Raw genomic sequence first — 14889 nt, forward strand, 5'->3', positions numbered from 1 at the left:
TATAACACAAAGGAGAAGGTACTGGGCCTGGGCCAGGACAAAGGGGAGCATGAACTTTAGATAAACTAGATATAGAATCCTTGGTATGCACAACCTCACCAACATATCTGAGCTATCCATATCCATTTGTCACGGTGATCTTCCAGTGAACCTTTAGTGTTCTAGTTTTGTCTTTGATGACCTTATTAGTTTAAAATGAATATTGCTTGTCTGAGAGCAATTTGTTTCCTTCAAGTGTTTTACCTCTATTTTGATCTTTCTTATGTTGATATTATAATTTTAGCTCTTCAAGGACATTATTCTTCTCGTTTTCTGTGTTGAAAATGTTTGATCCTGGGGCTGGGATGAAGCTCAGTGGTATAGTACTTCCTAGCAAGTGTTAATGTCCTGGGTTCGAGCCCCAACACCAAAAAAGAAAACATAAAAAAAAAAAAATGGAAATGTTTGATCCTGAAGGAAGAGTTTTAGGCTGGGTCTTCTTAAATATTTAAATGACTCCAAGTTGTGATTGTTAAAATGAAAATTTTATTTACTCATTAACAGATAGAATGTGTTTCACTCCAACATAACCTTGTTTTTTATGCAGTTAATTTTTTTTTTTTTTTTTTTTTTTTTTGCCAGTCCTGGGCTTGAGCTCAGAGCCTGAGCACTGTCCTTGTACTTTCTCAAGGCTAGAGCTCTACCACTTGAGCCTCAGCACCACTTCTGGCTTTTATCTATGTATGTGGTACCGAGGAATCGAACCCGGTTCTTCATGCATGATAGGCAAGCACTTTAACCACTAGGCCAAACTCCCGGCCCTGCAGTTAATTTTTCTAATGTAGGCTTTGCATAGATGTGAAAGTAAATTGAGATCTCACGTATTTGAAAGTTGATCAAATTTAATTTCTTGGTATTTTGGATTGTCCCCTAGAACACAAGTTTTCCTTTTCATTTGCAGGAATGCAGTAAGCCACAAGAAGCATTTGGCTTTGAGCAAGCAGCCAGGGACTATACTCTTCGGACTTTTGGGGAAATGGCAGATGCATTCAAGTCTGATTACTTCAACATGCCTGTTCATGTATGTATGCGCGCGCGCGTGCGCTCTCGCTCGCGCGCTCTCTCTCTCCCTCTCTCCCTCTCTCCCCCCCCCTCTCTCATATGTTCTGCTTTGATTTAGGGGTTTTGAGAAAAGTATACTTGAAGATAGATTGAGGCTTTACTCTTGATAGCCATTATGTAGATTATTAATATTAACCTTTGTGTGTGTATGTGTATGTTTGTGCTGGTCCTAGGACTTGCACTGGGGGTCTAGGCATTGTCCCGAGTTTCTTTTTGCTTTACCACTTGAACCACAGCTCTACTTTTGACTTTTTTAGTAGCTTATTGGAGATCTTGATGTTCTTGCTTAGCTTTTCCATCAAGGCTAGCACTTTGTCACTTGAGGCACAGGTTTACCTCTGGTGTTTTGTAGCTTCTCTGCTAAGGCTGGTTTTGAGCCACAATCCCAGGATCTCGGGGTCTTGAGTAGCTAGGACTGCATGTGTGAGCCACTAGTACTTAGCACAAGTGTTAAAGAAAACTTCACAGGATCGAGTCATTACCATGTGCCAAGTCGTTTGTTCTGAAAACATATGCCTGTTGTGTGATAGTAAGTTAATACTGTAAACTTCTTGATACCAAGCCACATTTATTTCTCCTTTGTTTGCTTAGACATTCAAGCACATTTTATTCAGCATTTAATGGTCCATCAAATGAGGAGAGCAAAGTTAGTAGTTTTCTGTCAGGTACTCATGGCTTACACCTATGATCCTAGCTACTCAGGAGGCTGCCACTGAGCTTAAGTCAACAGCAGATCCTGGTGCTTAGCCTGTTGGCTCCCTTTTCCAAGGGCATAGGACTGCAGGGTAATTGCTCTTTTGTTCTTATTGGGCATCCTTTTTCATCACGGTTTACATTGTTCTCAGCTAGATCTAATGACAAGAATAGCAGGTTACTTTCAGATAATACATTCAAAAGCCTCTTGAAGCGCAAAGCATCATTCAGACTCAGCTGGCACTGTACTATACAGGTACTTGCTGAGTTGTCAGCTGTTGTGTCAAAACCATGGAAGCACCTCCAATGGTAGATGCCAGCTTCTTTACTGTGTTTTTGGTGCCCCTTTACAAGGGTGGTTGTGTTCCTGATATAGGAACATGCTTGTTTTTTGTTATTTTGTATTTTGTCTTTGAGATAGGGTCTTGTGTAGTTTTTAGGTTGAGCTGTAACTCAAGATCCTTTTACCTCCACCTCCTAAATGCTGGGATTACAGATGTGAACCACCATACTTGGTGAGAAACATGAAGTCTTTTACATTTTTCTTTTTGGTGGTATTTTCCACTGTACTCAGGGTCTTGGACTTACGTCCCAAGCCCTAAAACCTGAATTCCTAATTCATATGCTTCTTACAAAATTCCTTTTAGAAAACAGAATTGTTGCCAGACACTGGTGGCTCATCTGTAATCCTGGTTACTAAGGAGGTTGAGAGCTGAGGATCATGGTTCAAAGCCAGCCCAGGCAAGAAAGTCTGTGAGACTCTTCTCTCAAATAAACTACTCAGAAGAAGCCAGAAGTAGAACTGTGGCTTAAGTGTAAAGCTCTAGTTTTGAGCAAAAAGAAGCTCAAGGATAGTGTCCTGGGCACTCGTTCAAGCCCCACAACTGGGATCAAAATCAAAAAGGAAAATAGAATTGTTTCTTGCATTGCTTAGAACCAATCATGGAGTCAAATTTGTCCTTAGTGGTTCTTGTTACTTTCCTAGTCCCCAAACAGATTGTGAATAAGAACTAAATTTTGTCCTGTTTTCTCATGTTGTAGATGGTTCCCACAGAACTGGTTGAAAAAGAGTTTTGGCGGTTGGTAAGCACCATTGAAGAGGATGTCACAGTGGAATATGGAGCTGATATTGCTTCAAAGGAGTTTGGCAGTGGCTTTCCTGTCCGTGATGGGAAAATCAAAATTTCCCCTGAGGAAGAGGTAGGCCTTTGTGGTAGGCCTGTGCCACTAGGCACTTTTAACTTGAAGCAGAGCTCTTTGTTTGAGGCCAGTCGTTGAGCCTATTTTGATCTCAAGGAGTAATGCTAGATTAATATAGTTCCTTGAAAAGTGAATTATTTATTGGAATTTTGTTTGGTCAGCTTAAAGTGATTTGTAATTAGTTTGAGCAATTAATCCTTCATTACCAGGGTTGTTTTTTTTTTTTTTTTTTTTTTGCTAGTCCTGGGCTTGAGCTCAGGGCCTGAGCACTGTCCTTGGACTTTCTCAAGGCAAGAGCTCTACCACTTGAACCTCAGCACCACTTCTGGCTTTTTTCTGTGTATGTGGAACTGAGGAATCGAACCTGGGTCTTGGTGCATGCTAGGCAAGCATTCTAACCACTAGGCCAAACTCCTGGCCCCTCATTACCAGGTTTTTATTGATTTCTGGGAAGTTAGAAGTTCTTCCACATTCCTATCATTGGGCTAGTGCACTGATGACCAGGAAATTACCCACTTTTGCCTTCAGATTTCATAATCCCATTTCTCTTGAAGAAATCTCAGAGATGGAAACCATTCTTAACTTTGATTTTTATTTTATTTTATTTTTTTGGTTGGTCACGGGACTTGAACTCCATTGTGCCTGAGCTCTTCAGCTCAAGGCTACTGCTATTCCCCTTGAGCCACAGCACCACTTCCTTAACTTTGATTTTTAAAAATTTTAATTTGTTCGAATTTTATTTTATTGATATATTTTATTTTTTGGTATTAGCCACAGGGATTGAAGACCTGGCTATCCCCAAGCTTCCTTTGCTTAAGAATAGGACTCTCACTTTGAGACACAGCTCTGCTTCCAGCTCTTAGACTCCCAAGCAGCTAGAATTACAGAAAAGAGCCACTGGCACCCAGCTTGATCTTTTTAAGTGTGCTTAACCACTTGAGCAACAGCTCTACTTTTGGCTTTTTGCTAGTTAGTCAGAGGTAAAAGTCTCAGTCTTTCTGGCATGGCCTCAAACTGTGATCCTTAGATCTTAGCTTCTTAAACAGCTAGAATTATAGGCATGAGCCACTAACTCCTCGCTAGCTTTGACGTTTTTCTGCTTATGAGTATTGTTTTCCATACCAGTATGTGCCTAAGAAGATTTTTATTCCTGTCTTGGTGGGAGGTCAGCTTAAAGTTAAAAAAAAAAAAGAATTCTAATGAATGCAGTAGTTCACACCTGTAATTCTAGCTACTCAGGAGGCTGAGATCTCTTTTACGGTTCAAAGTCAGGCCGGGCACTGAAGTCTGTGAGACTCTTATCTCCAATTAGTTACCAGAAAACTGGAAGTGGCTCTGTGGCTCAAGGGGTATGGTGGTAGCCTTGATCAGAAGAGCTCAGTGACAGCGCTCAGGCCCAGAGTTCAAGCCCCACGACAGATTTTTTTTTTTTAAGAAATTTCTAATGTATACACAGTAAAGTACATATCAGATGTTTACTGCCTGATAGATAGTCACCAACTACACCCTCTAAACAAGCACTAGGACAAGACTCCTGGATGTGCCCAGTTTTTTATATTCTCCCTCTTTGCAGACAACCATTGTTCCTGCAGGAAAATCACTGACACCACAGATTTTCTTTTCTTTTTCTTTTTTTTTTTTTTTTTGCCAGTCCTGGGCTTGAGCTCAGGGCCTGAGCACTGTCCTTGGACTTTCTCAAGGCTAGCACTCTACCACTTGAGCCCCAGCACCATTTCCGGCTTTTGTCTATGTATGTGGTACCAAGGAATCGAACCTGGGTCTTCGTGCATGCTAGGCAAGCACTTTAACCACTGGGCCAAACTCCCAGCCCAACACCACAGATTTTCACACCACAGATTGGTTTACCCATTTCCCAACTTTATATGAGTTGCCTCATCATTTATCTTACATGTGTATCTCTCATGTGTGTTCCATAAAAGAGGTAGCTATGAAAATATACATGGTACAAGTTCATTTACGTGAAGCCTAGACCAGACAAAAGGAGTCTGTGGTCATTACTGCCTGCCATTGATTCAGGGATTTCTCTGCGTCCCCTCATGGAGTCCTTTTGCTTGCCTGGAATCTGTTTAGGGACGGTTCTTACGCAGTTCTAAGATGTCAGTGAACACAATGTGGCTGAACCCTCTCTTCTTGGTTCATCCTCTTTTTTTTTTTCTTTTTAGGAGTATCTTGACAGTGGCTGGAATTTGAACAACATGCCTGTGATGGAGCAGTCTGTCCTGGCCCACATCACCGCTGATATATGTGGCATGAAGCTCCCTTGGTTGTATGTGGGAATGTGCTTTTCTTCCTTCTGTTGGCACATTGAAGATCACTGGAGCTATTCAATCAACTACCTGCACTGGTGAGAAGTTCCTCATAGAGCTGTGAATGAAACTGGGGGCTAGGCATCCTGTCCACTTAAAGCAGTGCATTCCAAAACTTTTCCAGAAGGTTACACTGAGTCTTCTAAAGTAGCATGCACATGATTTTTTTTTTTTTAAACAAGTATAGCATGTTTCTGGGTCCATGGTGACATTTTTTTTTTTTTTTTTTTCCAGTCCTGGGCTTGAGCTCAGGGTCTGAGCACTGTCCTTGGACTTTCTCAAGGCTAGAGCTCTACCACTTGAGCCTCAGCACCACTTCCAGCTTTTTTGTATGTATGTGATACCAAGGAATCAAACCCGGGTCTTCGCGCATGCTAGGCAAGCATTTTAACCACTAGGCCAAACTCCCAGCCCCAAGCCAGCTTCTTTTTTGCTGGCGGAGTTTTCCATCACGACCTGGAGTGAAGTGCTCCACTTTTGTGTGTGGCGACTTTGAGTGCAGACATTGGGACTTAGTAAATGAAACTTTTCAACCAAAGCCACTCCTTCAAAGCTCCTTTTTCCTACCGTTTATTCTCTCGCTTCTAAGCACAAAAAGATTTGATGATCTGCAGCTCATCAAAATTCCCAGAGGGAAGTGGAAGTGGAAGCAGGCACTCTCTAGGTGCAATGTTCATTCTGCTTGTCCAGGCAACTATTCCCAGCTGAAAAGCGAGGAGGAAAGTTTCCATACCTCACAGGGATGTTACACATTATTGGGTTGAAAATATAATGGTTTTTTTTTTTTTTTAATTTTTATTGGTGGGGTAATGTATAGAGGGGTCACAGTTATACTCAACGTGAAAGTGTGGTATGATGTTTTTCTTTCTTCTCCCCTCCTCCCCCTCCCCCCAGTCCTGGGCTTGAGCTCAGGGCCTGAGCCCTGTCCTTGTGTTTTTCTCAAGACTAGAGCTCTACCACTTGAGCCACAAAGCCACTTCTAGCTTTTTTTCTCTGTATGTGGTGCCAAGGAATCAAACCCAGGGCTTTATGTATGTTAGGCAAGCACTCTGCCACGAAGCCACACTCCTGGCCCTTGACTTATTTTTACAAATCTGTTTTTCAGGGGTGAACCAAAAACCTGGTATGGAGTTCCAGGGTATGCTGCGGAGCAGCTGGAAAATGTAATGAAGAAGCTAGCTCCAGAGCTCTTCGTGTCCCAGCCGGATCTCCTCCACCAACTGGTGACCATCATGAACCCCAACACACTGATGACTCATGAAGTGCCTGTAGGTTTGGGGTCCATTCTCTTCCACTTAGACTTAGTTTACCCCTTCTCCTTCTCTCTGGTACTGACTTTGGTTTGGTTCTATTTTCTACAGTGTAACTGACAGCACTGCTTATACAGCTTACTCTACTATCTGTCCTTAACCCATGGGCCTAGATCCTCAGACACCATAATAAATAATTGCAGCTAACACCTAAACGAACAGCCTTGCTCTGCAAGTAACAGGTGTTCATTGCAGTAGTTGCAGTATCTTCACAGGTTGTACAGTCATTGCTATTGCTTTCTGAACTGTATTTTTGTCAACAAAATTAAAGCTTTACTAAATCTGCTACAGAGCTGGTTGCAGTGGCTCATGCCTGTAATCCTACCTACTCAGGAAGCTGAAATCTGAGGATTACAGTTCCAAGCCAGCTCAGGCACTAAAGAACCCAAGACTCTTTCCTATCTCCAGTTAATCACCAGAAAACGATGGGAAGTGGGGCTGTGGCTTTGGGGTAGGGTAGTAGCCTTGAGCTAAAGAGTTCAGGAACAGTGCCCAGGCCCAGAGTTCAAGCCCCATGACCCACAAAAAAACAAAACAAAAAAAACCCCAAACCTGCTACAATCAACTCTTACGTCTTGGTGTCAGCAGGACCTTTCATATCTTGTCCTTTTTTAAAACTGCATTTGGTAAACATGATCTTAATTTTGAATAATGAACCAAAATGATAGTCTTCGTTAGAACTTGGTTATTTTACACTTGTGCTCCTAATTAAGCTTTCTTGTTTTTTTTTTTTTTTTTTGGTGGATCATGGGGCTTGAACTCAGCCTGGGCGCTGTCCCTGAGCTCTTCAGCTCACTGCTACTGCCCTATCCTTGAGCCACAGCCCCACTTCATATTTTCCAGTGGTTAATTGGAGATAAGAGTCTCAGAGTTTTTAGTGCCTGGGCTGGCTTTGAACCTGGCTTTGAACCGTAATCCTCAGATCTCAGCCACCTGAGTTGCTAGGATTACAGGTATGAGTCACCTTACCCGGTGACCCAAACTTTTTATGCTTCTAGACTTACAGACTGGTTAGTGGAGGACTAACAGAATCTTTGAGGAAGTTTTTTATGAGTCATAAATTATAAACAAATCATAGCTTAACAAACAGCCATCAAGGGATAGGGTAACTCAGTGATTGTGCACTTGCCTAGAATCTAGGCACATGCCTAGGTTCAGTCCCCAGCATTGAAAATAAACAAAAAAACAGCAGTAAAACTAATTAGCTGGACACTGTGGTACAGGCCTTTTGTCCCTAGTACTTATGAAGCTGAGACAGATGGAGCATGAGTTTGAAGTTATTCTGCATAATATAGTGAGAACCCTGTCTCACAAACCAAAAAAGGGAGAGAAAAAAAAAGCTCAGAATAAAATAATAACTATCAAAATTTTAGCATTTCTTCATATTATTTTCTCTATTGATGATTTTTCTTATGCTGATGGGTCTTTCTAATATGTTAAGAAGAGTAGCTGCTTCTTTTTATTTATTTATTTAGTTAGTTAGTTTAGCTTAGTTTTTTGGTCCTGGGGCTTGAATTCTTGGCCTGAGTCCCTGTCCTGAGCTCTTTAGCTCAAGGCTAGTGCCCTACCAGTAGATCCACAGCTCCACTTCCAGTTTTCTGGTATTAAATGGAGATTAGTCTCATGGACTTCTTGTGCTTGGGCTGGCTTTGAACCGTGATCCTCAGAATTCAGCCTCCTGAGTAGTTAGGATTAGAGGCGTGAGCCACTTGGCATCTAGCAAGAAGAGCAGCTTCTATTCAAGGCTGGCTCTGATTCTCTATAGTTTGAGGAGACCTAGATTCTGACATTATAAAATGAATTAATTCCTCTTTTTATGGAGTCATTGATTTAGGAGAAAGACACCACATTTATACATATGATGGAAGGATGGTGCGGTTAAACGGCATTGTCAGCTAGGAAGGGGATCTTACTGTGGAGAAGTCAGAAAAGGCTCTTAAATGAGACGTCCTGTGAAACAGCACTATTGAGTGTGTTTGGAGACTTGGGTTACATTTCTACCAAGTTCCTAGTAGGTACTGATACTGTTGTTCTGGTGACTACATTTTATAAACTATTAATAGAGAAATATGAAGCTCCCCCCCCCCTTTTTATTTGCCAGTCCTGTGGCTTAAACTCAGCCTGAGTACTATTCTTTTTTGAACTCTGGGCCTGAGTGCTATTCCCGAGCTCTTCAGCTTAAAACTAAAGTGTGCTGCTTCAGCCGGGAGCAGTGGCTCATACCTGTAATCCTAGCTACTCAGGAGGCTGAGATACTAGGATCATGGTTCAAAGCCCAGGCACTAAAGTCTGTGAGACTGTTATCTCTAATTATCTAAGGGATAGGGTGGTAGCCTTGAGCTGATGCACTCAGGGACAGCACCCGCAATCAGGGACAGTGCCCAGGCCCAGAGTTCAAGTCCCTCAACTGACCCCCCCCCCCCAAAAAAAAAGTGTGCTAATTCTTATGCCTGGAGTGAGGTTCTAGGGTGAGGTTGGTTGAAAAAGGAGTTAGTAGGAAGTAAACCTGAGGTTCAAATCTGGGAGTTTTGGACGTCAAGAGGTGGTTTTGGTTTTTTTTTTTTGGTAATGGGCATTCTTATTTGGGGATAGTGATATTACGTGCAGACATTCTTGATTGAAGCTGCATTTAGAAGCTGTGTCATGATCCTAGATATGGCCAGATACAAGGCTTATGTTTTAAGTTTTATTTTCTATTTATTCAGATACTGCTCCATCTTGTGGCCAGAAGTAGGTGATACCCTACCCCAGTAATTTTTAATTGATCACACCGACCCACCCACCCCTTGTGTGTGTGTGTGTGTGTGCGTGTGCGCGTGTGCGTGCGCGCGTGCACGGGTGTGCACGCGCTCACATCATGAATGTATGTATGCATGTGAGGATGTGCACAGGTGTCCATGTGTACATGCCATGCCTAGGGCTGGCACACAGGGCCTAGGCACTGTCCTTGAGGCCATCACTCTACCACTGAGTCACAATTCCATGTTCAGCTTTTTTTGGTGGTTAATTGGAGATGAGTCTCAGGGCTGGCTTTGAACCATAATCCTCAGATCTCAGCTTCCTTTCCTGAGTAGTTAGAATTACAGGTTTGAGCCACCAGCACCAAGCTTAATTGATCATTTTTAATTGGTAGAAGCTGCATGTTTTTAGTATTTGGGGAGAATGTTAATAAGTGTTTCAGCAATCTCTGATCTCTCTCTAGGTTTATCGAACCAATCAGTGTGCTGGAGAGTTTGTGATTACATTTCCAAGAGCCTACCACAGTGGTTTTAACCAAGGCTTTAATTTTGCAGAGGCTGTTAACTTCTGCACTGTTGATTGGGTATGTAATTGCTTTTAATCAAATTTATTGTTTTCCTGTGGAAATAATACATAATGCTTTAAAAACTGTCCTGTGTAGACTTGTTTTAACCCTTTGCTACTCAGCTGGCCAGTGCACAGAGGCATAAGACACTTGTGTCATACTACTTTGCAAACCAAGACTTACTTTTTGTTTTTGTTTTTGCTGTGTGTGTGTGTATATATCTTTGGAGACAAATTTTTATGCGTAGGCTGGTCCCAGAATCATGGTTATAAGGCATCTTTTTTTGCCTCAGCCTCTGGAGTAACCTAGCTTGTAGCAAGATTTTTGTGATGAAAAATTGTTGTTTTATATTTTGGTTGAAACTTTCGGTGGACTGGTACCAAATACTTGCAGCATAGCCATTTAGTGGCATATTTGCTTTCCAGTAGTTAAGAAATTAAAATTTTATTTGGATTAATTTTTCTCATTGACAGAGAATTGTGTAGAGTAGGTATGTGTGGTAGTCCATCTAATTTCTAACCTGGTTTTAGTACTCTTTTGACTTAACTCCAATGTATCTATATTTTGCATCATATAAATTTTGCTATTGTATGTTCCTTGAAACAGGCTAAACATGTTGAATACATTTGTTTCAGGAAGTGTGTGAATTTATATTTCCAATTAGTTTCACATCATTATGTGCATTCATCCATTGTTAAATACATTTTTTCCAGACCATTTTTCAATTCCAGTACCTAATATCTTTGTTTCTTCAAGAAGCGAAGTTAGTAAGGCCTAGGACCCTGTCTAGGAATCTGGTTTAGGGTAGACAGTGATGAGTGTTTTGACCAGGTTGCAATACTTGATCATGTAATGGCATGTCAGAGTCTGGGGAAGTGGAAGAAAGGCAAGTGCCATGTCTTCTTCTGTCTCGGCACAGCTGCCCCTGGGCCGGCAATGTGTGGAGCACTACCGCCTGCTCCACCGCTACTGCGTGTTCTCCCACGATGAGATGATATGCAAGATGGCTTCCAAGGCCGATGTCCTCGACGTTGTGGTGGCTTCAACCGTTCAGAAAGACATGGCCATTATGATCGAGGATGAGAAAACTTTACGGGAAACTGTTCGGAAATTGGTAAGACTTCTTGTAGGTCATTGGGCTTAACTTGTTAAGTGTGTGTGTGTGTGTGTGTGTGTGTGTGTGTGTGTGTGTGTGTGTGCATGTGCAGCAGAGTCTAGGCACTGTTCGTAAACTGTTTTGCTGCTGAATGTTAGTACTCTACTACTTGAGTCACAGATCCACTTCTAGCTTTTTGGGGGTGTTAAATTGGAGATAAAAAGTCTCATGGAATTTCCTGCCTGGGGTGGGCTTGAACTTTGCCTGGGCACTGTCCCTGAGCTCTTCAGCTCAAGGCCACTGTCCTACCCTTAAGTCAAGCCCCATTTCCCATTGTCTAGAGGTTAAATGGAAATAAGTGTCTCAGGTCATTTTTGTGCCCATGCTGGCTTTGAACCTTAGTCCTCAGATCTCAGCCTCCTGAGTAGCTAGGACTACACGCGTGAGCCACCTCGCCCTGCGAACCTTGGTCCTTTGATCTCAGCTTCCTGAGTAGCTAGGATTTCATGTATGTGCCACCTCTGCCTGGCCAGAGACTTTTTAAAATGATCACTTGTAGATTAAAATGAAGAATCCATTCATCATCATTTTCTTTATTCTTCGGTTTTTTGATTGGTTCATATAATTGTCAGAAACAGAACAGGCCTTGTTTATTAATTTGTATTCCATACATTTTAAATTATCTGGCTTTTTTGTAAGATTTTTTTTTCTTTTGGACCCGGTGGCTCACACCTGTAATCCTAGCGAATCAGGAGGCTGAGATCTGAGGATCAGGGTTCAAAGCCAGTCCTGGCACAAAAGGACTTTAGACTCTTATCTCCAATTAACCTCTAGAAAATGGGAAGTGGGGCTTGGCTCATGGCTAGGGTGGTAGCCTTGAGCTGAAGAGCTCAGGGACAGTGCCCAGGCTGAGTTGAAGCTCCTTTTTTTTTTTTAAAAAAAAACAAAACAAAACAAACAGCCTTTTTTTTCTGTGTTGTTTTTAGATTCTGAAAAATCTCACCTACTTTGTTTCTTGAGGGCTGGTAGATTATTCTTTTTGTTTTGAAAATATCTAAAGAATACTTTATTCTAGGGAGTAATTGATTCCGAAAGAATGGATTTTGAGCTACTACCAGATGATGAGCGACAATGTATAAAATGCAAAACCACTTGCTTCATGTCTGCCATTTCCTGTTCTTGCAAACCTGGCTTGCTTGTTTGCCTGCATCATGTAAAGGAATTATGTTCCTGTCCTCCTTATAAGTATAAACTGAGGTAAGTACAAAGAAGGAATCCCCCCCTAGGAAGGAGACTAAATCCTTACTAAGGGCTTAGGTATGTTACATATAACACACGTAACTTTTCCACAGCCAGGTCTGTCAGAGTTGTTTGGCATTGTCTTTCCAGGTACAGATACACTCTGGACGATCTCTACCCCATGATGAATGCATTGAAGCTTCGAGCAGAGTCTTACAATGAATGGGCCTTGAATGTGAATGAAGCTTTGGAGGCCAAGATCAACAAGAAGAAAAGTATGTGGTCTAGAATGTTGGGACTGAGTTTGAAGTTCACAACAGAATATGTTGCTCTTCCAGCCTGAATTCATCATTGTTTGGCTACTCTGTCCAGGTCTTGAGACCTTTGGCAGAGGTTTTATAGCCAACAGTATGCATACATCAAAGTGGAAGGCTTAATGCAAAAATTTTTCAGGATGGTCTATTTAACAAAAACCTTATGGTTAGAAAAACAAAACAAAACAAAACAAAATAACTGGGCGAGGAGTTTGGCCTAGTGGTAGAGTGCTTGCCTAGCATGCACAAAGGCCTAGGTTAGATTCTTTGGTACCAGATAGAAAAAGCCAGAAATGGTGCTGTGATTCAAGTGGTAGAGCTCTAGCCTTGAGAAAGCCTAAGGACCAGTGATCAGGCCCTGAGTTCAAGGCCTGGGACTGGCAAAAAAAAGGGGAGGGGCATTGGGGAGAAAGAAACAGAATAGCCTTATATGTATTTCGTTTTTAAAAATTGATTTCAAGAAAGGCAAGATGACAGGAAATCTGTGTTTCTGAAATGCCAGCTTATTAGTTCCTAGTTCCATAGTTAATGTCCCTGAGACTTGTGGTTACATTTTCCTTTTTGGTGGGTTTGAGCTCGGGCCCTTAGGATTGCTCAGCTTCCTGGTGCTCTTAACACTTGAGCCATGTCTCCAAGCCCTGTGTGTGTGGTTTTTTTTTTTTTTTTTTTTTTTTTTACTGGTTTCAAAAAGGGTCCTTTAGATCTCATCCTGATTAGCTAGTGTTGGTGGCCTGCACCACCAATACTGAGTGGGCACTGTCATACCATTGAAAATCACAACTGAACCGGCGTTTTTTCCCAAAATGTTTTCACTTAATTGTCTTTCTGTAGTGGAACAGCTCCCCCCCTCCCCCCCCTTCCTCTCCTTCTCCCTCTGTCTTTCCCTCTCCCTCTCTGGCTGTGGGCCTTGAACTCTGGGCCTGGGCCCTGTCCCTGAACTCTTTAACTCAAAGCTAGTGCTCTACTACTTGAGCCACAGAGCCACTTCCAGTTTCTGGTAGTTAACTGGAGATGAGTTTCATGGACTCGTGCCCAGGGTTGCCTTAGATCCTCAGATCTTGGCTTCCTGAGTAGCTAGGATTACAAGTGTGAGCCACTGGTGCCTGGCTAACTTTCTCCCTTTGATGTAGAAAAGGGAACAATATATCTTCCTTGAGTAGTTGAGTTACTTGACAACTACTGAATGACATATAGAACAAGCTGGGTCCTGCCACAGTGTATACAGTTTCTGTCTACTTTGCTTTCATATATTGGTTGAGTGCCCATGCATGGGTGCATGTATTTTAACCCATCAAATCCAAAATTTCCATATTGAAGACCAACTCTAGACACTTAAGAATTTCTTGTCCAGACACTCCTTAAGAACAAAAAAATTAGGTGAGCAAATTTACTGAAGGCCTGAATCATTGCCATAAAATTTAATTGTATTTATGGATCAGGGCTGGCAGGCATACTCCTTTCCCCCTATGTTCTAGAACAGTAATAATAGAAATGATGGCAGGAAAGGTAACTGTTTTCCTTTCTTAGGCCTGGTCAGCTTTAAGGCTTTAATTGAAGAGTCAGAGATGAAGAAATTTCCAGACAACGACCTATTGCGTCACCTTCGCTTGGTCACACAGGACGCAGAGAAGTGTGCCTCTGTTGCCCAGCAGTTGCTTAATGGCAAAAGGCAAACAAGGTGGGTGCTGTGACTGCCTTGTGTTGGTCTCTGTCGCAGCTGAACCTGTGTGAGTGCCTTTCCCTTCCTGTGAGTGCTGAAGACGCATGTCTTCATTCAGCTTCATTGGGCTGTTGTCTTTGTAGATACCGATCTGGTGGAGGAAAATCCCCCAATCAGCTGACAGTGAATGAACTCCGACAGTTTGTGACTCAGTTGTATGCTCTTCCATGTGTCCTCAGTCAGACTCCATTGCTAAAGGTGAGCAGAGAGATGTTCGGGAGCACTGTGGCAACTTTGTGAATGAACTCTCTTTAACATTACTTAGTTATCTTCAGTAGATACTTTTTTGTTTGTTTTTGTTTTTGCCACTCTTGGGGCTTGAACTCAAGGCTTTTGAACCCTGTCTTTGGGCTTTCTCAAGGCTAATGCTCTACCATTTGAGCCACAGCACCATTTCGTGCTTTTTTTCTATGTGTGTGGTACCAAGGAATTGAACCCAGGTCTTTGTGCATGCTAGGCAAGCACTCTACCACTAGGCCAAACTCCTGGCCCCTTCAGTAGATAGTTTCATGTATTTGTTTGCAAATTATTTTATATAGCACATTGAGTGATAGGTGTATGTGTAGAAGAAATGGGCTGACAGAG

General features: G+C 42.1%; 1 protein-coding gene across 1 annotated transcript in view; it reads left to right on the forward strand.

The window, feature by feature from the left end:
* The window catches only part of Kdm5b (lysine demethylase 5B), a 73572-nt gene that overhangs the window by 40763 nt on the left and 17920 nt on the right, over nt 1–14889 (forward strand). Inside the window, exons 9-18 of the mRNA XM_090341413.1 lie at nt 941–1060; nt 2836–2994; nt 5178–5359; nt 6427–6589; nt 9834–9953; nt 10855–11049; nt 12107–12288; nt 12421–12545; nt 14112–14262; nt 14388–14502. Of these exons, the coding sequence (XP_090197539.1) occupies nt 941–1060; nt 2836–2994; nt 5178–5359; nt 6427–6589; nt 9834–9953; nt 10855–11049; nt 12107–12288; nt 12421–12545; nt 14112–14262; nt 14388–14502 (1512 nt within the window). The remainder of the gene's footprint in view (nt 1–940; nt 1061–2835; nt 2995–5177; nt 5360–6426; nt 6590–9833; nt 9954–10854; nt 11050–12106; nt 12289–12420; nt 12546–14111; nt 14263–14387; nt 14503–14889) is intronic.

This window comes from Megascapheus bottae, chromosome 10 (assembly GCF_031878675.1).
Source record: "Megascapheus bottae isolate mThoBot1 chromosome 10, mThoBot2.hap1, whole genome shotgun sequence".
In the NCBI taxonomy this organism is placed as follows: domain Eukaryota; kingdom Metazoa; phylum Chordata; class Mammalia; order Rodentia; family Geomyidae; genus Megascapheus; species Megascapheus bottae.